At 32.3% G+C, this 22,692-nt stretch overlaps 4 protein-coding genes across 6 annotated transcripts; 2 read left to right on the top strand and 2 right to left on the bottom strand.

The window, feature by feature from the left end:
- The first annotated feature begins 2,057 nt into the window (after positions 1–2,057).
- On the top strand, positions 2,058–4,057 carry LOC129948203 (putative nuclease HARBI1). 3 transcript variants are annotated; one of them, XM_056059093.1, is made up of 5 exons: positions 2,058–2,640; positions 2,686–2,829; positions 2,900–3,335; positions 3,387–3,531; positions 3,630–4,057. In XM_056059093.1, exons 2-5 carry the CDS (start codon positions 2,714–2,716, stop codon positions 4,007–4,009), a joined length of 1,077 nt encoding a protein of 358 aa, XP_055915068.1. In that variant the 5' UTR covers positions 2,058–2,640; positions 2,686–2,713; the 3' UTR covers positions 4,010–4,057. The 3 variants fall into 3 exon arrangements, with proteins under 3 accessions (XP_055915068.1, XP_055915069.1, XP_055915067.1); XM_056059092.1 differs by having other exon boundaries at positions 2,059–2,640; positions 2,710–2,829; XM_056059094.1 differs by having other exon boundaries at positions 2,058–2,829.
- Positions 4,058–4,140: 83 nt separating this feature from the next.
- LOC129948204 (uncharacterized) lies at positions 4,141–5,461 on the bottom strand. The gene is made up of 3 exons (XM_056059095.1): positions 5,252–5,461; positions 5,007–5,187; positions 4,141–4,951 (listed from the first exon to the last, which is right to left on the bottom strand). Coding segments are annotated over exons 1-3 (900 nt in total). The 5' UTR covers positions 5,254–5,461; the 3' UTR covers positions 4,141–4,234.
- A 4,179-nt stretch (positions 5,462–9,640) lies between these two features.
- LOC129946753 (endophilin-A) lies at positions 9,641–12,188 on the bottom strand. The gene has a single exon (XM_056057068.1). The coding sequence runs from the start codon at positions 11,428–11,430 to the stop codon at positions 10,327–10,329; it is 1,104 nt and encodes a 367-aa protein (XP_055913043.1). The 5' UTR covers positions 11,431–12,188; the 3' UTR covers positions 9,641–10,326.
- Positions 12,189–15,836: 3,648 nt separating this feature from the next.
- LOC129945869 (zinc finger protein 501) lies at positions 15,837–21,178 on the top strand. Its single transcript, XM_056055819.1, has 3 exons — positions 15,837–16,100; positions 16,176–16,465; positions 20,100–21,178. The coding sequence occupies exons 1-3, from the start codon at positions 15,924–15,926 to the stop codon at positions 20,734–20,736; spliced, it is 1,104 nt and encodes a 367-aa protein (XP_055911794.1). The 5' UTR covers positions 15,837–15,923; the 3' UTR covers positions 20,737–21,178.
- The last annotated feature ends 1,514 nt before the right edge of the window (positions 21,179–22,692 follow it).

Here is a 22,692-nt window from a genome sequence, read left to right as displayed (position 1 = left end):
AGGGATGGAACGTATGCCTAAATCTAATATCTACCAAACCATTCCCAAAATTTGAAATGAAAGTGTACCTAAATGCTTTAAATAATCTATAATCCCTATCTTAAATATTTTGTTTAAATATTTTTAATGTCTTATTTACTTTGAATAAAATGTTAAGTTGTTAGTCTGCTGCCCTACATAAAACTTAAAGGGACTCTAAATATCTATACTAAAACAGTTTTTAACAGAAAAGCGCAAAATAGGATAAGAGTTATAAATTCCTGGTCTAAACAAAAACATCAAGTTTTCGAAAACTGAGCGTACATTAACAACTGTTTTGAATAATTAAAATGCAATGTTTTTTGTATTTTTTTTGTTTCAATTTAGAAAATCTTTTATTTAAGCCAAAAATTTAAGCAAATTTGTATTTATTTTAATATATCAAAGTAAGACAAAATGCAAAATTGGAATATTAATATTTGTTACAATAACTTTTATCCATTAGCCATTATCACAACTTCTAATCGCTGTGGCATCATTTCTAAAAGTTTCTTGTAAAAAATGGGTGTATTGTTCTTCCCAATTTCGGTTACCTTTGCTTTCAATTGATTTTTGTTAATTGGGTTGCAGTTCTGGAATCTTTGCGTGATTTCTTCCCAAAGATGCTAAATGGCTTTAAAGTCGGGTGATTGAGATTGGGTCTTGGGCAGGCTTCTGACATAATAAAGCAAACCTTCCATCATAACAAACCACGCATATTTTTTATTTGGTTATATTGTGGATTTACGCATATTTCTTTAAGAATGTCTACAAATTTTAATTTTATCATAGTTGTGTTAACGAATTAAACTTGCAGCCTCCTCCATATTTGAATTGCATTGACTTCCTCTAAATAATTTGCCTTCCTTCAGAACCTAATTTGATTTCAATAAAAACAAAAAAATCAAAAATAATAATTTGCCAAATTTCGCATCTTAAATATTTAAAGTAACCAATCACTTTTTTGTATATGAGTGTACGCTCAATTTTTGGAGAAATTGTAAATCGAAAAAAATTCAAAAATAATGTTTAAAAATTGGTATTTTCGAATTTCATTTTGATTCGGAATCAATTTAAAAAATTAAAGATTTTAAGAATTTCATATAGAGTCAAATGAAAGCTCTTAAGCCATCTCATAACTAATGAATATTTTTTAAAGCAAGAAGAATAAAATGTTTACTTTTGCAAAATAATCGTGTCATTTATTGTCAAAGAACTAGCTTTAAAACGACTGCATTAATTTTTGGTTTTTGCATCTTTAAAGAGGTGTATTTCAAAAACCTGATATGACAGATAAATTTAAAATTTAGCCAATTTTGAAGGGTGCTTCTGGTCATTATCCTGCATAAACTCTCATTTGATTTCATATTCATATTCCCACCACCGTGCTTCACTGTCTTTCTTTGTGTATTTTGAGTTAAACTTCTTGCCTTTTGGCTTTCTCACATACATTTTTCCATCGGAAGTAAACAAATTGATCTTCGTTTCATCCGACCACACAAAGGGAAGTCTTCTTAATAATGGTTTCTTGGTTAAAAAATGTCACTTTTCATGGACTTCTACCAGAAAGACTTGTTTCTATAAGTTGGTTTCTTATTGTCCTAGCTATCACTGGTCCGTTTTTAAGTAGTCTTAAAGAAAGTAATGGTTTCTTCTTACATATTCTTACCAATATTGTATCAAAAGGCGAAGAATTTTTCTATTTTTTTTTTTCATCTTGTTTCTTTTTAAGCCGTGAATGTAAAGATTTAAATACTTTTTTCTTTGAACAGTTTAAGGTTTTTATAAATTCAACTATCATTTTTGCAAAATGAGAACAATATATTTCACGACCCATACTTATTAAAATTATAGACGACTTTTAAAGAATTTAGTTAGTATCGAAAATAAAATATCTGACAAACTAATAAACAAACTCAAAACACTATTTGGATAAATTAAAAACTGATCCTTATGTTAGAACAACAGTTAAAATAGCTTGTCTCTATTATTTTTTCCAATAATTTACGATGAAGTGAAAACAAAAAGTTCACCCCTATTGTGAGTTTCACCCGGAAAATATTTCACCCGAAAAATTATTGTTCCCCCGGAATTTTTAAAGCTATTGTGAGTTCCACCCGAATGAATTTTCACTTCGAATTAGAGGTGACATTTCGAAAAAAAGAAGCGTTCATTGAAAAGGCAAATACAAGCTGAACGAAATATCTGAACAAATCCCAGAAAAAAGTACAATAGGACGGTGTTCTAGTTTTGCAAATAAATTATTATTTTCAACCCCTTTTGGAATGAAAATGACAATTTGTTGAGTTAAAAACTTTATTAAATATTTTTTGTATGTTAGAAGTAATTTTTCAAGAAAAAAAAAACAAACGACGGTATCCATAACCAAAACAAAAAAAACCGGAACAATTAAGAACTACATCACTTCGAACACGGCTAAACAGATTTTTGACAGATGAGTGAAGTGTGAATTAAAATTTTTAAAAAAGTAAACAATATCCGTGCATTCCGTGATTCCGTCTTTAACTCATAAAAATAAATATACTTGAAAATAAGTAAATAAAACGAATAAAAATTGTTTTTTGTGATTCTGCCGTAGCCTTTATTTGCTCTCATCAAAAGGTATGAACTTGAACAGTATGATATTTTATTACACAAATTGTTTAGAATTGTTTTTATATTTTACTTTAGCAACATGTATAGCATAGCCCTGAGGGAAATGATTAATGATGAGGAAGAAAAACAAAAACAAAAATCAATCAGAAGACAACTCAGAGATTCTTCAAACCCTTTGGAGTTGCGTGAGCCATTGTAAGTAATAAGTTTCATGTAAAGAATTTGTGAATATAAATGTAGATTACGAATCAAACTTTTTTTTCAGATTTCATCAACACTATCGATTAAATAAAGAAGCCTTCAAATATTTGTTGGATGTTCTTTCCAGTTCCTTGCCCCCAGTAAAACAAAAATTTGGTGTGCCCCCAATTATAAAACTTGCAGCCACCTTACGTTTCCTTGCGGAGGGCGGGTACCAAAAGGGAGTTGGGAAGGACCATGAAGTTGGGTTGGCACAACCATCTGTAAGCCTTATTATGGCTGAAGTGTTGAACGTGTTGGAGGAGAGGCTTTGTCCAGAATGGATAAAGTGGCCAACACAAAACGAATGTAGAAGAATCAGCCAAGATTTCTTCATGAAATTCAATATGCCAAGCATAATAGGATGTGTAGATGGAACACATGTCAACATTATATCGCCATCACACAACAAACACCTTTTTTATAACAGGAAAGGCAAATTCAGTTTGAATGTTTTACTCGTACGTATAAGATATTCAAAAATATTCATAAACTAATTTTCATTTTTATAGATTTGTGATAATGAGTTGCGAATACGCTACGTTGATGCAACACATGCTGGAGCATGTCACGATTCTTTTGTTTGGAACGTGAGCATGATAAAATCCAAACTGCAGGAAGATTATTTGCGGAATGGTAGCAATGGTTGGTTGTTAGGTATGTATGTAGTTAACATTTAAGATCTTTGCAAAGTTGCAATGCTATAAAACTATCCTTATCAACTTGAAATTTTAATTTTTTGAATATTTTTTTAGGAGATGCCGGATACCCCTTACAGCCTTGGCTACTTACGCCTTATAGAACACCTCAAGTAGGCTCTGTTGAGGCAAAATTTAATGATGTTCATTCAAGATGCAGAAATATAATCGAAAGAACTAATGGCGTCTTAAAAAACAGGTGGAGATGTCTGCTGAGTGCTCGAGAATTGCACTATTCCCCATCGAAAGCAGTGAAAATTATAAATGTATGTGCAGCACTGCACAACATTTGCATTCACTACAAAAGTGACATCGAGCACGAGGACATAACAGAAACCTCCAGTGAAGTGATGGAGAATCAATCAAGTATTCATCCCGATGAAAATTTTCTACCTGCAAGTCAGCGTATTCGAAATGAAATTGCAAATTCCTTATAATTAATTTAAATGAGGAGAAAAAATAATTAAAAAAGATTTAAACGTAAATACTTTTCTTTTTTTTAATACTTAAATGTTTATTAAAATAAAGCTTAAAGGTTTGTTTAAAACAACATACAGTTAAATAATAAAAAAAATAAACAAAAAATAACTTCAATCAAAAAAAAAGAGTTAAAACAAATACATAGGTAATTCATTAAACAAAAAAACACAAACATTTTTTGATTATTTTTTAGGTTGTACTCCTCGTAAAATTTCCATTTCAAGTTCCTTTAGTTGCAACATTTTTTGAGTTTCAACAATTTTATTTTCAAGTTCCTGCTTACGAAATGCTTCAATTACTTCGTGGTGACGTTTTTCTTCCTTTAGTCTCTGTTTGGAGAAATCACAAATACGGTCCAGAGACCGGTAGATTTTTTTAAAACCATTTTGAGTATCAGTATTGTGTTCTTTTAGAACACCAACAACTTCCAAAATATTCGAGCTTATTTCTTTTTGGACTTTGAGCTCTTCATAGATGAGATCATTTGTCGTGAGCCGAGCAGTCTTATAGTTTCTTGGTTGTGTTGGTTTTGATGTTGATGGCTCAAGATTTGTTGATGCATTCCTGACGTCATTGGTTTCGGTTCCGCAAGGAACACCATCATGAATATTATCACAAGTATCATCACCTTCATGTAAATATTCCATTAGATCCTCTAATGAATTTTGATCATCTCCATTCTCTTCGGCTACGTCAGTTTTTCTTTTTTTCTCAGGGGGAGGCAAACCGAAGGGTGAGCCAAAACCTTCCACAGCTTCGTTAACACCTATAAGCTGTAATATAGCTTCTTCCACGTCTGTGTACTTGACTGTTTTATTTGGGCCACCTCCGGTTGCTCTTTGGTTCGCTTTATTTTCCGTCGCCTTTTTCCTTACATATCTTTTCTGGTCATTCCAAACCTTATGAAGCATTTTTTAATAAATTTGGTTCTATAATAATAGAAGAACAGGTTACCTTTTTCCACTCAGTTTTTGACTTTATTGGAGGCCCTGCACTGTTTAGATCATTTGCCGTTGTCGTCCAGAACTCTGAAATTTTATCTTTATTTTCCTTTGAATAGCCTCTGGCGATATCGGGGTGTAATTGCATTTTATTCAAAAGCAACTCGCATTGCCTTCTATTTGTTGTTTTACTCCTTGAAAATAAAAAAGTTGGAGTTATTTTCGATTATTTTGTTGTTATTTATAAAAATTACTTACATTTTTCGCCAAAGTTGTCTTTTTCCGCCGCCAAATTTTGAGTGAAAGAAAGAGTTGTGAAAAACTTGAAGTTCCACCCGAAAAAAAAGTTCACAATAGGGGGAAATTTTTCGAAGTGGAAAATTTTCCGTCCGAAACTCACAATAAGGGAAATGTGAAATGTCATTTTTTTCGGACGGAATCCAGAAAAAGTGAAACTCGCAATAGGGGTGGTTGTTTCCATAAAACATTTTTGCCATTTGAGATCATTATAAGGTACGATTAAAATATAGAAAGACTAACGACAAAAGACTTTATTGCCAAAAAAATATTGTGTATCGAAAATGATGAAGACACATGCTTCTATTATTTTTTCCATCACTGTATGTCCTTAATTCGAATCTCGCCATCACTGTATGTCCTTAATTCGAATCTCGCCTTCAAATTTGTATCTTACATCAGTTTTTTAAAATATGCTCTTTTAAAAATGCTTAAACAACAAAATCGGGGTTAAAAGTTAAAACTCAAAATATCTCTAATAAATCTTTCTCTTCTGGATACAATTTGAATCATTTAAGTATCTTACTTAGTTTCTGGAAAGTCAAAATAGTTATGAGTCCTTATTTGACGGTATGAAGCTGTTTTAAGAAAACCTTGAATTTAATACTTTCATAGACTTAGTTTTTAATACGTTTTAGACTTAATTTTAAGTGCTGATTGCGAATCCAAACTTTAATTTTAACGATTTAACATTATTCTTGTAATTTTTAATACATTTCAAAAACTTGATATAATAAAATTGTTAAGACAATAGATTCGTGACAAAAATAAAACTTGCTTTCAAACCTTTTTGTGTTTTAGCATAAATGGTTCACCTATCTTTCAGATTTTTGCAGATAAAAACTTTTTAACTTATGATAATTTTTCTAATATCTTATAAATATATTAACTGAATTTTGAAGAAAGGGATTATAGATAAGTGAAACCCTCACGGATGTTATTGAAAAAAAGAGGCTGGGATGCGACCCACACTGATAACTTCCCATCCCGTCTGTCGATTTGTCTTGCTTCAAAGTTTGTCTATATGTACTCGTACCAAATTTTACCAAGTTTGCGTACTATTTTTTGTAGATTTTATTTTTTATGAAAAAACAGGCTGTTGGATTTTTATATAAAAATCATTGAATATTGAAAACAATATTTTCTTTAAAATAAATAAGTTTGAAGCCAACATCTAAAATTTTTGAAAGATATTTGAGTCGAAAATCAATTTTTACCAACTTTTGTTAATTTTTTTTAGGTTTTTAATTTTTTGTACAAAAACTATCAATTGGATTTTTTTCAAAATTTTACTGAGTGTTAACAACAATATTTTTTGAAAGATAAAAGTAGATAAAAGACAATATCTACAATTTTTGAAAAGATATTTGAGTCGAAAATCAATTTTTACCAACTTTTATACATTCTTTTAGGTTTTTATTTTTTGTAAAAAAACTGTCAATTCGATTTTTTCTCAAAATTTTACCAAATATTGAAAACAATATTTCTTATAAGATAAAATTAGTTTGAAGCCAATATTTCAAAGTTTTGAAAAGATATTTGAGTCCAAAATCAATTTTACCAACTTTTGTTATTTTTTTTTCGGTTTTTAATTTTTTGTAAAAAAACTATCAATTCGATTTTTTTCAAAATCTTACTGCACGTTGAAAACAATATTTTTCGAAAGATAAAAGTGAATTTAAGCCAATATCTCAAAGTTTTGAAAAGATATTTTAATTTTTACCAACTTTTATTATTTTTTTTTAGGTTTTTATTTTTTGTAAAAAAACTGTCAATTCGATTTTTTTCAAAATTTTATCGAATGTTGAAAACAATATTTGTTATAAGATAAAATAATTTTTAAGCCTAAATTTCAAGTTTTTGAAAAGATATTTGAATCGATATTCAATGTTTACCAACTTTGAGTAATGTTTTTTTTAGATTTTTATTTTTTTATAAAAAAAACTGTCAATTCGATTTTTCTCAAAATTTTATCAGATTTCAAAAACATTGTTCTCCGTTGCTCAAAATTGTTTTGGAGATGAAATTATATTTAAGTCGTTAAATTTTGGAGGTGACAAATTTTTTTTTCAGTTTTTTGGTTTATAAAAAAAACCGTTAGATTTTTTTCAAAAAATTTACTTCTTTGAGATCACGTTACAGTTTATTATATAAAATTTAATTCAATTCTCTAACGTTTTTGGTTCGTAAGATATTTAGGGTTAACCAAAATGTTCACCTTTTTTTTAAACTGCTATGGTAAAAAAACCACCCACGCAATTTTCTTGAGAGCCCTTTCTGCATTTTTCTGCCATATTATCTGTATAACAAAATTTATTTGGAGTCGATATCTCTTCTGGTTCTTGAGCTATGGACGACGAAAAAAACGTCGCGAACGTACGGACGTACGAACGTACGTACACACGCACGCACATACATCTTTCTAAAAATCTTTTATTTCGACTCTATTGACCTTGAAACGTCGAGAAATGTCAAAATTTTCAATTTGACAAATCGGACCCATTACAATAACTTCCTATGGGAAGTTAAAAAAACCTCCTTCATAATAGCCCAAAAGAGTTTTATGTACGTGTTTTTCTCGAATTTTAAAAAGTAATATCTCAAAAACCTGACGTAATACATTCATTTTTAAGTCGGATTTTGATTAAGACCATCAATCCCCATCGGAAAAGTCCAATGTTATACCTGGAAGAAAACGTCACCATGCTAACAAGATCTCTGGAAACAAACAACATAAATCCAATGTTATGTAACTATAACCTCAAATCCTCTGAACAAAAAATTGTCTGTTTAAGTTTATAAATTATACAAACAAGTTATATTCAAATTCCAAACGTTAAAATAAACTAATTTCTCCCCATATCAGAAGTATTATTTTTTGTTTGTATTATTAACTAAAAGTGTATGTTTCAAGAAAAATTAGAACAATCTTTCAGAAATGGAAAAGTTATTCTCCTCTTCTATGCAAAAATACATCTTTTTGGAAACTCACAAATGTATCTATTTTAACATCTTTGTCATTTCATGTCCTGTAGGTATATCATAATGATGAAACCTTAAGAATCACCCCCACATTCTAAAAAATGATTTACAAAATTCAAAAACTTAAACGTATTCTTCCTTAATAAAAACTTAACAAACTTTGCATCAAATTAACAATCGTAGAAGCCATAAAAAAGTTAATTTCACACTAAAAAAAATCTCTCTTAGTAAAAAGAAATTAAAAATCATTTTCACTGTTAGAAAAACTTGTGGTGGTGACATTTATTAAAGGTTTTAATTTATTTTTTGTATCGTATTTACTGAAATCACTATTAAAAAAGAACCTAGCTCTGAGAGTTTGAGTAAACCAGAACATTCTCCATTCTATTGATTATTCAATTATTATTATGCGTAACTTGTCGCTTTTTGCTTGAGAAAATCTCAGTCAAAAAAGAAATAATATAAGAAATGCGCTCTTTTTAAAAACATATTATGTACCTTCACTCCTTTCATCACCACCTTCATATCTTTTTTGAATTTTCTCACAAAACTTTCACTTAAAATCAGTATGTACCTACATACATATTATTATGTACATGGTTTCCAACTTCATATCAAACAAACTACTACTACTCGTGTAAATGGACATTTTCATGCTTATTCCCTTAAGAACTTAAAGGTTTTATGATTAATTTATAAATTAATATAAAAGTCAAACAAACTATTGTCTCTGTTTTTGCTCTGCTAACCAACCGCAGAAGAAAAATATAATAAAAATGTTACGTCAACAACTCATATAACTTATTGATTTTCTCTAACGATGTCACATAATACATGGCCAGCAGAAGCAGTTAAAACAACATCTCATCAGCAGTGGTAATGGCAACGGCAGCGGCAACGCTAGCGGAAGGACTTCCCATTTTCATATAAATCGTCATTTTTGGCAGCTATGATTATAACGTAGCAAGTATAAAGTAGAGTACTTCCTAACTCTTATTAATGTTTGGCAAATGCGAGAGAAGAATATCGTCAACTCCATTAAGCCAACTCACACCCTCACTTTTGCCACCCTCAATCTCAACCCCATCTATCCAACCCCCTTAATATTCATTCAGATTTCATCAGATTGTAATCTCAGAACAGAACATAGAGAATCCTGTTGTTTCTGTGTGTGTGTGTGTGAGTCGTGAGTACAACACATAAAAGCACAAGCGCACGAATTTTCCATGACCTTTAACGAGAAAAAGAACAAGACAACAACAACAAAAAAACTCCCAAAAATTAACAATGGAAAAAAATTAATGAAAAAGAAAAGAAAAATGCTTTTCAGATTTAAGATATATATTTAGATAGTTTTATTTTGTTTCCTTTTTTTTAATTTATTATATTTTATTTATTGTATAATTTTCCTTATTGTTTCAATTTTTGTTTTGCTTTGTTTTAAATTTTAAATTTATTATTTTTACTTTTATTTGTATTATAATTTAGTATATGCACAATAATTCCGTTTACAATACTGTCTTTCACAAATGACACGAGAACATAATTAATAATTATTATTTATTATTAAATTTATAATTTTTAATTAGAGAGAAGGCAAGAGGCGGCTATGCCATCCTCAACCCAAAAAACAACAGAACAACGATTAAAAAATAAATCAATAAAAATTAATCATATAATTTATATTAATTCTGAGAGACAAGTACAATTATTATATTCTTTTTTTTTTGTTGTTTTTTTTTGTATTTTTTTTTTTTAATAATAATTATGTATTTAGTTATATTTAATTTTTGTTTTTCTTTTTTGTTCAAAAATTCGCACGAATCAAATGGTTAAAACATTAACATTAAACATTAATATTGTTTCAGGTAGGTATATCAATACATTTTAAGCATCGTAATTGTAAAGTAATAATTATTATAATTTGTAACATTGGATCAAGCAACACCTGTATGCTAGAGATTTAGAGAGTGTGTTTGTTTTTTTTTTTTGTTTTGTTTGGAGACTTGGAGACAGGCTGAGAGTTGGAGTTAGAGTTGTTGTTTTTTATTGATTTAATTTGTATTTGGAAGTGGGACAACAATTTGAACGTAAGACTGTGGAAAGTAGCCGGTGCGGCCATTGACTGTGCCCTCGTACCAGTTCTCGTCGACACGCTGCAATAGAGTTATAATATCGTTCTCCTTGAAGCCCAACTCGCCTGGATTCTCTGGTTCGAAGTCGTATAGTGCCTGACAGGATGGCGGCTTATTGATAGTTGGTGTCCTTGCGGGCGACTTGACTGGCGATGATAGTGGCGATGGTTGTCGGCCACCTTCCCATGGTTCGCCTTCGACTTCTAGATGCATTGGCTTGTCGTCGTGTGAGTCTAGGTTAAGATCGTTCAGGGACTTGGGAACAAATTCAACCTTTGGACGATTTTCTGCCTCTTCGCGTTTCTGTTGCAGTGTTTCTTGTAAAATTTTGAGCATGTCAGCGCACTGCGAATGGTAATCGTACAGAGCCTCGCAGAAGACCACTAATTGAGACACTGGCTCGGTATCGTTATCGAGTAAATTGAACATTCCCATCTGAGCTGCCTGTAGGGATTCTTCGAATTTCTCTTCGGCGCCTCGGACTTCGTCGTCCTTGGCTTTTTGGCGACGCTTGCAATCGAAGTCTAACCTTCGACCTTGTAGTTTCTTTCGATGGTACATTACCTCTTTCAAGTCTTTAGTTTGTAAATGGTGCAGTGGCTCGAGGAAATTCTGCTTGATATTGTCATCGAGGGAGTATTTAACATCGGCCATTTGTTTTAAAGACTCACCAAATTCAATCAAAGCACATGCAAAGATACCATCTTCGCCTAGCTTCTTGCCATAGGTGAGCATGCAATCGGCCAAAATGCCCTCAGGCTGTGGATAAGTATTACTCTTGGCCTGACCGGAGAGCTTTGAAATACCTTTGACTGCAGCCATCTTTGCTCGAGCTGTGGGATTTGGCTGCAGAAACTCCTTCGTCCTTAGTTGCAGCTCCTCGACGAGTTCCACTGTGACGTCAGTCTTCCTTTCCATCTCCATGAAGTCCATGTCTAGTTTGGTGCCTTCAGCACCACCCATTTTCTCTGTTACATACTGGTTGGCTTTGTTTATCTTCTTTTTTAATCCAGCAAATGCCATTTTTGTTGTATATTATTTTAATATTATTTGTCTGTTCACTTTTTTAATTTTAATTGTTTTTTGTTTCTTTTTTTTTTTTAATTTATATTAAGGCAAAATATATAATAATTTATTTTTATTTTTAAATTATTATGATCAGCGCTACACCTCCACACTCGGGTTAGCAGTTTAGGATTTTCATTAAAAAAATTTTCCGAACGAATTATCGACACACAATTTTTCTTTTCACTACCAAGTGAATCGGAGATCAATAAGTAGGGAGACGGCAGAGTAGACTACTTGTCGAAATAAAATTGTCTCACTCTCCCAATCCAAATGGTTTTTGCTTTTGGTTTTGGTTTAGCTTTAGAGGAGGTTTTGTGGTGTGTATATATATGGTGTTGTTGGTTGGTTGTTGGTGTCGTTCTTGTTCGTAGAAAATGTGGACGTTCCTTGGGCTTGGACGACGTGACTACGACTTTCTATGCTCTGTGCTCTGCCCCCTGCGGCGTACTAAAGTGAATCAACATCAACTAAACCAACGAACGAACGAACGTGACGATGACGATGATGGTGACGGAAAAAGAGAATCTGTTTCTCTGTTCATTTGCCATGTGCAATACATTCATGAGATAACGAAAAAGATGTAGAGGCAGTTTAAGTGAGGTGGGGTGGGTAATGGGTGGTAGCGGAGCAGAGCGGTATGACAATTATTAATATTCGCTTTAAAGGGTTTTTTTTTGTATTCTTCCAACTTTCAAGCTTTGTAGTTGTTCTGTTCTTGTTGAAATTGAAATGGAACTTGGATGTACCTTCCTACAACTACAAAATCTCATCTTGGAGTTGACTCACATCACATGAAAGATAGAGTGTGTGTCAAGTCAAGCAAAAGCAAAGGTAAACAAGTGGCATTGAGGAGAAAGCAAGGACGTACGTTCACTTCACATTTTGAATTCAGTTGGCGTTCAGTTTACTTGAGTATATCGAAAGCCAGTGGAACTTATTTGTAGAAAATGAATTTGGATACTTTTGTCAAGACTTTTTGCGTTATTTAAGGGCTAGAAAGCATCATTTTTTTTAAATTTTGACGATAAGTACAGAGAAGACAAGGCCTCTGTTGAAATATACGAAGTTATGAAATGTGAAATAAATCTCATATAATAGGGTTTAGCATCTCAAAATATTGGTATTCGTGGAAGCAAAGTTCTTTGATTTTCTACAAAAGACAACCTAACCTCAAAACTCTACCGAAAATTTCAATACGAAATATGTTTGGTGTAAGAGGTTTGAAAACCTATCATTTCCAGAAGACGTTTTCATTTATAACTATCATTCGGAAGAAGTATTGCTGCTGAAAAATATGCCTTCGTTTATTTTTGGAATACAAAAATTTAATTTCTCTTTTCTGCTAAATACATACACTAAATACATTAATTCAAAATAAAATATATTGGATTTTGCAACTAGCTTCTTGGTCAGAGCTTGTCCAAATTTCAGATTTTTTTAATATATTCAGCTTGCTTATCGAAACTAGTTGCATTTAAAATCGAAGACATTTTAGATTTTTTATACCAGTCTAAAGTTTAGTATACCATATTTAAAGATCTTCCAATATTGTCAGATTTTTCACAAACGAATTTCAACGAATTTCTCTTCAATTTTATCGGTCAAACGTGACAGGAAAGAAATTGGGCAGATTCAGACGAAGGAAAATTTCCCTGACTATCAAGTCAAGTCTGCTTATGTCAAACTGTCAGTTAATCAAGTTTTTTTATTCAACTAAAACCTTAACTTTATTAATGATTTATTAATTTTCTATACAATTTCATTTAATATTTTGTGTAAAAGGGTTCCTTGTCAAACTAGAAAAAGAATTCAATACAAAATACAAATGGTGATGGGCTTGCAGCTTAATTAAGGAGTGTTTTGTGGACAATAATGTTATCAGTAGTTTTTGTACGATGAACTGAAGGTAGATTGTGAAGTAAAGTTCTGGGTTTCAATAAAATTAACTAGTTAACCAGCCCAGTTGAAATCCCTTATGTATTCTGAACCTTTCAATTCTTTGTCATCTGTCAAGAAAATTCTCTTCCAATGGCTGCGTTCAATCTCGTGTTGGGTAGGGTATCTTCGATAGGTGGTTTTTTAGATACCTTGTTGAACGAGTTGGATAGCTGTATTAAGATAGCTGTCAAAAAATAAAGCTGTTCACAAAAATAAAGCTGTCAAAAAATAAAGCTGTTCACAAAAAGCAAAGTTTAAGCTTCGAAGTCAAAATTGTTGTAATATAAAACATTTAATGGATAATTCAACTGATTCGTCGGACGATGATAAGTTCATAGGTGGGTAACAATTTAATAAATAATAAGAGATAACCTTAATATGTAATCTATGTTTAATTTCCTTTCAACTCAATTGGAATTCTATATGATTAATAATTTAATTGCGAAATCTCCGGTTTTAAATACAAAAAGCTGAAAGCAATTTCCAAGTTTCTTGAAATTCAACCATTTGTTGAATCAGATGTTCTGTCAGATTCTTGGATACCTTTGGATTCCTTTTTTGACATCGCAGCTGTTATTTTACACGTAAAACACTAACAAGAAGGTATCTGGATACCCTATCTGTCTGAGATTGAACGCAGCCAATGAGTCTACCGATTTTTTGTTTTCTAAAGCCTTCCAACCGTGTGAACGGATAACTTTTAATTCGAAAACAAAAACTGTCAATTTTCTGCCGGAAATTGTCTTTTATTTGGGAAAAATCCAAAATTAATCTAATTGGATGCTATTGGAAGACTTGACAGTGTGAGCAACTAGAAGGCCTTTCAACCGTTTATGCTAAGCTTAAGGTACATTTTAGAAGGAATATTATGATGAAACAACAGGGAAGCAACACAAAATTAATTATAGTGCCATTAAATATTTAATCTGGCTGTCCAATTCAATAGAATTTTCAAAGTTTAGAAATAAAAATATTTGGTGATTATTGCACTTTCAAAACTGCAGTCGCAGAGTAAGACGCAGTGAAGATAAGAACAGTATAACCAAACATGTAGATTATAGGAAGTGCCTTGAAGCAGAATAAAGACAAATATGGTCATCTTTTTGTAGTCACTCTTTCACACATTGTTTTTTTTTTTTTGCAAATACGCTTATCATTTCACCATTTCACAATACAAATCTATACGAAATTAAATAATTATTATATAATTAAAATATTTGTAATATTTTTGTTTTAGCTTGTCTGTGCGAATAATGTTGAGACGTTTCATTTCTTATTCCAAGTGTATGGTTAAGTAATTTTCTCAGATAAATCAATGAAATATTTTCTAAAACAATTTTTTTAGGACATCCTTTTTCTATTATATCCTTTTATGGGTAGCTAAAGAAGCATTCAATATTTCGGTAAATATTTATTAGAACTTAAGGCTTATTCACAGATATTGAAGTATCTGTTGCGTAATAGCTAGTGCGTAGGACTGTCATGATGCTAGATGTCTTGGGTTATATCCCTGTCTGTGTGACCTAAAGTTTTATTTCGGGTGCGAGAAATTGACAAATCCTCCAAGAGTAATTCTTGTCATTAAAAGTGCTTTCTTAAATTAGCTGTTCGGATTTGGCATGAAAACTTTAGGTCCCCTCCATCCCATTTTATTAATCGCACACAGGAATGGTTGAGAGTTGTTAGTCGCTAAACTCTAATTCTATACGGACTGTTCCAAATTTATTTTCAATACATATTGTCCAATCAATGACAGATACCTTAGCTTTTTCCTAGTGATTCACGTGTAAACAGCTGATTAAAAAGAGCTGGGATGTAAAAAAAACAATCCATCTGTATCCAAGAATTTCTGGTATGTGACAAAACAGCTGATTTAACATATGGTTGAATTTGAAGGAGGCTGAAAATGTATTTCAAATATTTATATAATATTACTGATGTCATTAATTTTAAGCTTGAAACTTTGAATTAAATTGTGTAGTTAGTAAATAAATCACAGAGTAGAGCTTTCATTTAGATGAATTAAACATGATCGGCTGACATTTTGACATAAGTTAACTTGACTTGATAGTAAGAGCGATTTTTGTTGGAATGTTATATCGATCAATTTTACATAAATTTTCCTTGATTGGAAGCCAATTTTTGGGCACCTGCCCATTAGATTCTAGAAACTTGCCTTTGTTATGAAACTTCTAGAAACTTGTGTCCCTTATGATGTTTGAACCTGCTCACTTTTAGTAGACTTTACCTCTGTCATCAGCAATTTTTTTTTCATGGAATTTAAATCAATCCGGATTGATTTTCAGATGTCCGAACGTGGCCATTGATTTGAGTTCCACCAACATTTTGACAGTTTTCTTTACCACTTAAAGACTTGTTTATTTTGATGAACCAGTTGTCAAAGTGATGAACCTTATCTAGTGTTCATTCTTGGCGCGTGTTTATCTTTATTTTGATTGATTTGTTTTAGTTAAGCGGAATATGCAAAAATTGAGATTAATTTAAAAACAATGCGTCCCGAACATAAATATACATCGGATAGTGACCTAGAGAGTGTTTTTTCCAATGCGGAACCATCAGCATCGTCTGCAGAAGCCTCTGAGAAATATGTCTGCAGTTTTGGATGTGGCCAAAAGTTTAAGCGAATGATTCAATTGGACCGTCACGAATATAAACATTCTGGAGTTGTAAGTAACCACACTTAAATAAATGCACATTTACTATTTTCTATTAAAATATTAATTTCTTATTAAAAAAAATAGAGAAAACATGCATGTTTCTATGAGGGATGTTCCAAGACCTACACCAATACTCAACATCTCAAGCGACACATTAAGACTTTCCATGAAAAATCTCCACAAATGAAAAATATTAAGTGCAGCTTTGATTTCTGCGATAAAATGTTTGTTTCTAATGAAAATATGGAAAAACACATTCGAGAAGTTCATGAAAATGCCAAAGTCTATCGATGTCTTCATTGTGATGAGAAATTCACTCAGAGAATCAAGCTGAGGCGACATGAAGTCAAACACACAGGAGTCTATCCTTTTAAGTAAGTATCATAATAAATACATTTTGGGGGCGCTATAACTCGTGAAGAACCAAAGGTGTAGTTAGGACCTACTACTTATAGGTGTGATGTCAAAATTCTTCGAATAGGTTGCCTTCATTTCTGTAAAACTGGACATGGAGAAATGATAGAGAGTTATAGATTTTAATCAGCATTAATCGGGATTGTTGTATACACCAACTCCAATAAAGTGTAAAAGTTAAATAGCATAGGGAAATGTTTTATCCTTTCCCAAAGTGGCTGAAAGGTAGCACCTCAGACGCAATTCAAGACAGAAATGGGTGTCCCACAGTTAAGTTCTTTTGACCTTTTCGCTTACATTGAAAACAGTGTGTACTAAGTTATTCAACGACAGATTGTTATGACTCCGCCTTTATTCTAAATAATTGTATGGGTCTTTCGCATCCATGCAATATTGACAGGCTTAAAAGATCTGAACTCACACAAATTTCCCACTATTTTTCCTAATATGTTCATCGAATGTTAGTTCAGGATCTAAGACAACACCTAAGTCAGAAAATACATATACTCTACTTAAAGGACAAGAATCAAGCATGTATCTAAAAAAGATTGGAACTTTTTTGCGTGTAAAACTCATGGCTTTACATTTGTCAACATTTAAAACAAGACGATTATTATTGCACCATTCCCTGAATAATATTAAGTCTTCTTGCAAGAGAAGACAGTCAGATGTAGAGAAAAAATGAATGTCATCAGCATCGAAACCAAGTCATTTATAAATAAAACAAATAGAATAGCACCAAGGTGACTACCCTGGGGGACACCAGAATTCACAACTAATTAACTAGAACACTCATTACTAAATTTAACACTAATAACGTCAAATATCCAAATATGAGGAGATCCATCCAAACAAAAAGGCGTAGAGTTAAACAGATTAGTAACAGTTAAACGCTTTTTAACATAACCATTCTGGTTATCACAGATAATTGAACTACAGTGAAAAGAAAGGACACGCTACATACGATTGACTCAAATAGTTTAGGTATCACAGATAGTTTAGCAATAGGTCGGTAGATCATTATTTCGTTTTTAGGACCTTTTTTGTGTACTGGTATTATGAAGGAGCTCTTCTAGATAAAAGGAAACAGCGAGTTACTTAAAGACGCGTTGAAAAGAACACATAACGGGTGTGCTAAATACGCAGCACATTTCTTTAAAATGGATGATGGTACACCGTCGGCACAGGACAGTATCTTCACTTGATAGAATTTTAGTGGAGGAAATGTATAACAGTGGTAGATGTGTTAGGAAAACTTATAGTATTATAATCTACAAAAGAATCTTTGAAGTATTTGCAAACATGTTCGCAATTATTCTCGGCTCATTGCTACTTGATGTCGAATCAATCATTAAATTAGGGTACCCACATGATTTCTTTTTACGATTAACGAATTTCCAAAAACTATAAGGATTTAATTCAATTTTCCGAATATAGTCACCATATAGGATTTGGTTTTTAAGTTTTTAACGTGAGAATCAAACCATGGTGAAACACTCAACTTATTTCGAGTCTTTTTAAATGGAATCCTTTAGTAGAAATAGTCAAAACAGGTAAATAAAAAGGTTACACATATCGTCAATATTTAAGTTACAAAATAAGTGATCCCAATTGATGGTACATAATAAGTTAAAAAGGTTTTCAAAATTACACCTACTAAAGTTGAATTCTAGTTTGTTGTTATTAAATAGCATATGAGGTGAAGCCATGTTTAAATTAAATGCTGTGTCTAATGTAGGATGATGGCGATCTTCGTCCACAATTTTGACAGCAGAAGAAATCACAGCTGCTTCAGAGCATATGGCTTCGGAAAAAAATACCAGAATGAGTGTTTTTCCAAAACGGTTAAACACACCGTTTAGTTGACTTGAGCCACATGAAGACATACCATCTGTTAATAAAAACTCGTTTGAAGATGACGCGTTTATTGGAACGTAGAAGTTATTGGGTAAATTAAAATCACCAACAACCAGTACTTCGTCTTCGGGCTCTAAAAGGATATAAATACTTTCTATACAGTTGATTAGTTTTTCATAAACCTCGTTCTTGAAACTTGGAGTTATAAATGCTGGAACAATAAATAAATGTCCTGTTGCCATTTTAATTTTTAAGAATAGTATTTCGATGTCTGTTGATCGAAAGTCGTCAATCAGGAAACCAGTGAGAGTATTGTTGAAAGCGACAAGAATTCCGCCACCAACGGGCGGCGTTTGAATCGTCTGAGTTATTACGATCACGTCTAAAAACTTGATAAGAGGAGTCAAAAAGCTCCGAGTCCGAGATAGAGTTGTTGAGCCATGTTTCAGTCAATTGGAAGATTGTTAATGTTTTTGTAAACCATGTTGGTCTTTGTCCGAAGTCCATTTACGTTTTGGTAGAAGTTTAATACCTTTTTAAGCTGCTTTGACGGTGGTTTAGCGTTGTCCGATACTGACGAAAAGGGTTGTTCGAGTTATTCATAAATTCGTGAACTATTACTCTTTTAGGCCAAAACGATGGTGAATTTAAAACATGGAAAATTGAGTCAGGTGCACGTATTTTAGAGGACGAATCCTTAGTATGGTTATGATGTAAAATTTTCTCAACATTTAACGTAAATCGGGAACCCAGCTTTTCGGACAAGTGATTTTTTATGTGCATTTGTAGACGGTGCAAGTTTAGAAAGAAACAATATTTTTTGCCCTTCAACAGCCTATAGTCCGGATACAATTGGAGGTATTAGTAAAGTAGTTTCGTTGGTCTTTAGGAAAGTAATATTATTGCGCTTGCTCTTTTATCAAACAAATTATTCATTTGATTATAATGAATATCTTTTTCCTTCAATTAAAAACTTACCTTTTACAAAATTAATATTGGATTGTTTCAAGTCTGGTCTTTCCCGGTGCTCCGTTTTGTTACCGAATGCCGCCATTAATGAGTGGCACTTGCATCAAGAAAACTAATCATCTTTCAGTACTTATTTGCAGATCAGATTACCTCTTGTGGATGATCACATATTCTTCTTCTGATCTGACTGTCATTTATAAAGTCTTTATTCTGCTTGAATATAACCCCCATTTCTTAGCAGGCGCTAGAAAAACAAGTTTAAGGCTTTTCGAAAAATTAAAAAAGAAAGATATTTTGAAAATGATAGGTGCTAAAACTATGACTATCACATTGTATTACCAATATTTTTAAAAACAATTTTCTATCGAAAATTTCGCAGTAATACTCGCACTTCAAGCAATACCCCTCAGATAGGAAGATTCTTTTCTTAATCCTTGGAATGCTTTACCTAACTCTGTTTTTGCCCTCCATTTTGATATTTAAGACTTTAAGATCAAAGTGCATTCATATCTCCTCTTAAATCGTACTCAATTTTCCAATCGCTCGCAATATGTTAAAACTTGAAACATGTTTAGGGTCGTAAAAACCTCAACAAAAAAAATGGACACAAAGTCAGCCCGCTTCCTTTCCCATAAGCAAATTTAATCTCCTACCTAAACAATTGAAAAAAGAAGCAAAATAAAATTCGAAAAATTAAAATCATAGTCGCACTGCCATATATTTTAATAACTTTAATATTTTTTTTTTAAATAATTTGTCTCCTTTTAGTTGCTCGAAATGTTCTAAAGGATTTGTCCAGGAATACTTTTTAACACGCCATGTGTGCACCAAAATCCACAAATGCGATCGGTGTGAAGCCACCTTTGAAAAGTGGTCCGCATTGTTGGCACATCGCAAGGAGTTCAACCACCCAATGCTCTATAAGTGTGAACAATGTTTAAAGGAATTTAAGAGCAAATTTTTCTTAGAAGAACACAAGAACAGCCATGCAGATGACAAAGAAGTATTTAAATGTACGTACGAAGACTGTACACGTTTTTATACCTACAAAAGGAATCTATTACAACATATTCGAACAGCTCACGAAGGAAAAAAGATTCCATGTACTTTTGAAGACTGCGCAGCAATATTCTCGGATAAGAGAGCTCTCGATAACCACATAAAAGTAATACATCAAAAAATACAAATAAGAAACTCTAAGACGACGAAGAAGCCACGCTCAAAGCGCAAAGACGCTGGCAAACGGAAGCAATCAACACTATCGAAGCTGTCAGGAGTGTTTATTGAAAAGGAGATAGACAAGCAAATTATGGATGGAACGGCAACAATTGACGTCGATTTGCAAGCATTGCAAGAAGAAATACTGACGGGGATAGAAAATATTGCCAGCGACAATGTCGAGTGAAGTGATGCCATGACTATGAAGTAGATTATTAATAAAAATAAAATATAAATACAAATCTCAACAAAATACAAGGTGTTACTTCTTTTTTTTATGTGTCAATCCATTCCATAGCGTTACATCTGTTTGTAATAAGGATACTTACCGCTTAACGAAAGGATGAATGAGAAGCTACCAAAAACTAGGAAAAGTTCCGTATTGATTTCAGACAAGAACGACTTAAATAATGTCAAATATCGACTTTGGATCTGCCTAAAATCTGAACTCAAAACATAAAAATAAGATACAAACGCAATCAATAGGACTCCATCTTCATTTCAGAAAAAAAAGTCGTGTATAATTTGGTTTTGTGGTAGTTCAGAAAATGAAAACGAACACGAATTATATTTATTTCTGAAAAATTTGTGAAGTTAAAAATATTACAATAAAAAATAACAAAATAATATACAGTCAGTCACAAAAATAAGTACACTGGGTCAATCATAAAGTAGATTACTAAAAAAACAGTTATATTTTTCTCATATTCATCTTGCAAATTATGTGTGTAATTATTTACCACAAAAAAAACCCGTTAGGTAAGTTAAACCTCAAACTTTGCGGTAAAATTTGAGTGGGGCAAATATTTACATCACAAAAGTAAGTACACAGTCATCACATGCTAACTGAAATCGTAAAACAATAACTATTTATCGCCCAAAGTGCGTTTCTTTTTTTTAAATTTAATTTCTGTAAATTTTTGTGTATTTTCTATAATTTTTTCCTTTTAAATAGAATTTTTGCAATATGGCACCTCGGGGAAAACAACTTTCCAAAGATTTGAAAATTTTAATTATTAAATATTATAATGAACAAAAAAGTGTGAGAGAGATTGGCAAAATTATTGATAAGAGCCCCTTTACCATCCAAAAAATTATAACAAAATATAAAACAACAGGAAGTACAGAAAACAAGGCTCGTATAGTGGACGTCCAAGAATTTTCACAACAAAAGATAGTCGGCAGATCATCCGAAAAATAAATAAAGATCCAAAACTAAGCGCACCTGCAATCCAGAAGCAGACGGCCCATGAAACTGGAAAAAAGTGTAACCCCCAAACTATTCGCCGTATCACGGTCGAGCTATTAGAAAAAAACCTTTTATAAACAAGACCAATGGGGTAAAACGAATTACGTTTGCCAAAGAGCTTATAAGAAAAGACGCGTCTTTTTGGAATAAGGTTATTTTTAGTGACGAGAGCAAATTTAACATCCATGGCTCTGATGGACGTGGTAAAGTATGGAGGAAGGCAAACATGGAGTTAGGTCCGAAGAACATGGCTGGCACTGTTAAACATGGTATGACAGCTTCTGGAGTCGGAAACTTAGTTTTTATCGATGAGATTATGGATCGATACGTTTATTAAAATGTCCTTAAGGACAATTTGAATCAGAGTGCAGAAAAGTTGGGCTTAACTGGATCGCTTATCTTCCAGCAAGATAACGATCCCAAGCACACTTCACTCTTGGTCAGAGAGTGGTTACTGTATAATGTGCCAAAACAGCTTCGAACACCTCCTAAGTCTCCTGGGGTGGAATCGGCTAAGGTGATGATTTTTTTGATAGTCAAATTGACTATCATTTTCATTCCGTCTGTGTAAGATGATTCAACTCAATTCAATTCGATTGAACGATTTCAGATTCAAATTGTCAAAATTCGTTGTTGCCTTGGTGAAATTTTAAATTGATTCTTATAAAATATCTAAATAAAAGTTTCAAATTGGCTGATTTTGAATAAAATTCTTACTTTTCTTGCTTTTTTTGAATGTCGTAAGCTTTGTCGGTCACAGGAATGTGTTTTTTGATAGAAACAAAGCGAACTAAGGAAATTTTCCAGTCGTACTGGAATTGAACAGAAAATCACCGTGGAAATCGGGGCCATACCAGTCGAAATGTGCCGAAAATCATGTGAAAGCTTCAGAGA

Source organism: Eupeodes corollae, chromosome 2 (genome assembly GCF_945859685.1).
Source record: "Eupeodes corollae chromosome 2, idEupCoro1.1, whole genome shotgun sequence".
NCBI classification, from domain to species: Eukaryota; Metazoa; Arthropoda; class Insecta; order Diptera; family Syrphidae; genus Eupeodes; species Eupeodes corollae.
The sequence above is the reverse complement of the archived record's forward strand: the minus strand, read 5'-3'. Positions and strand labels throughout refer to the sequence as shown.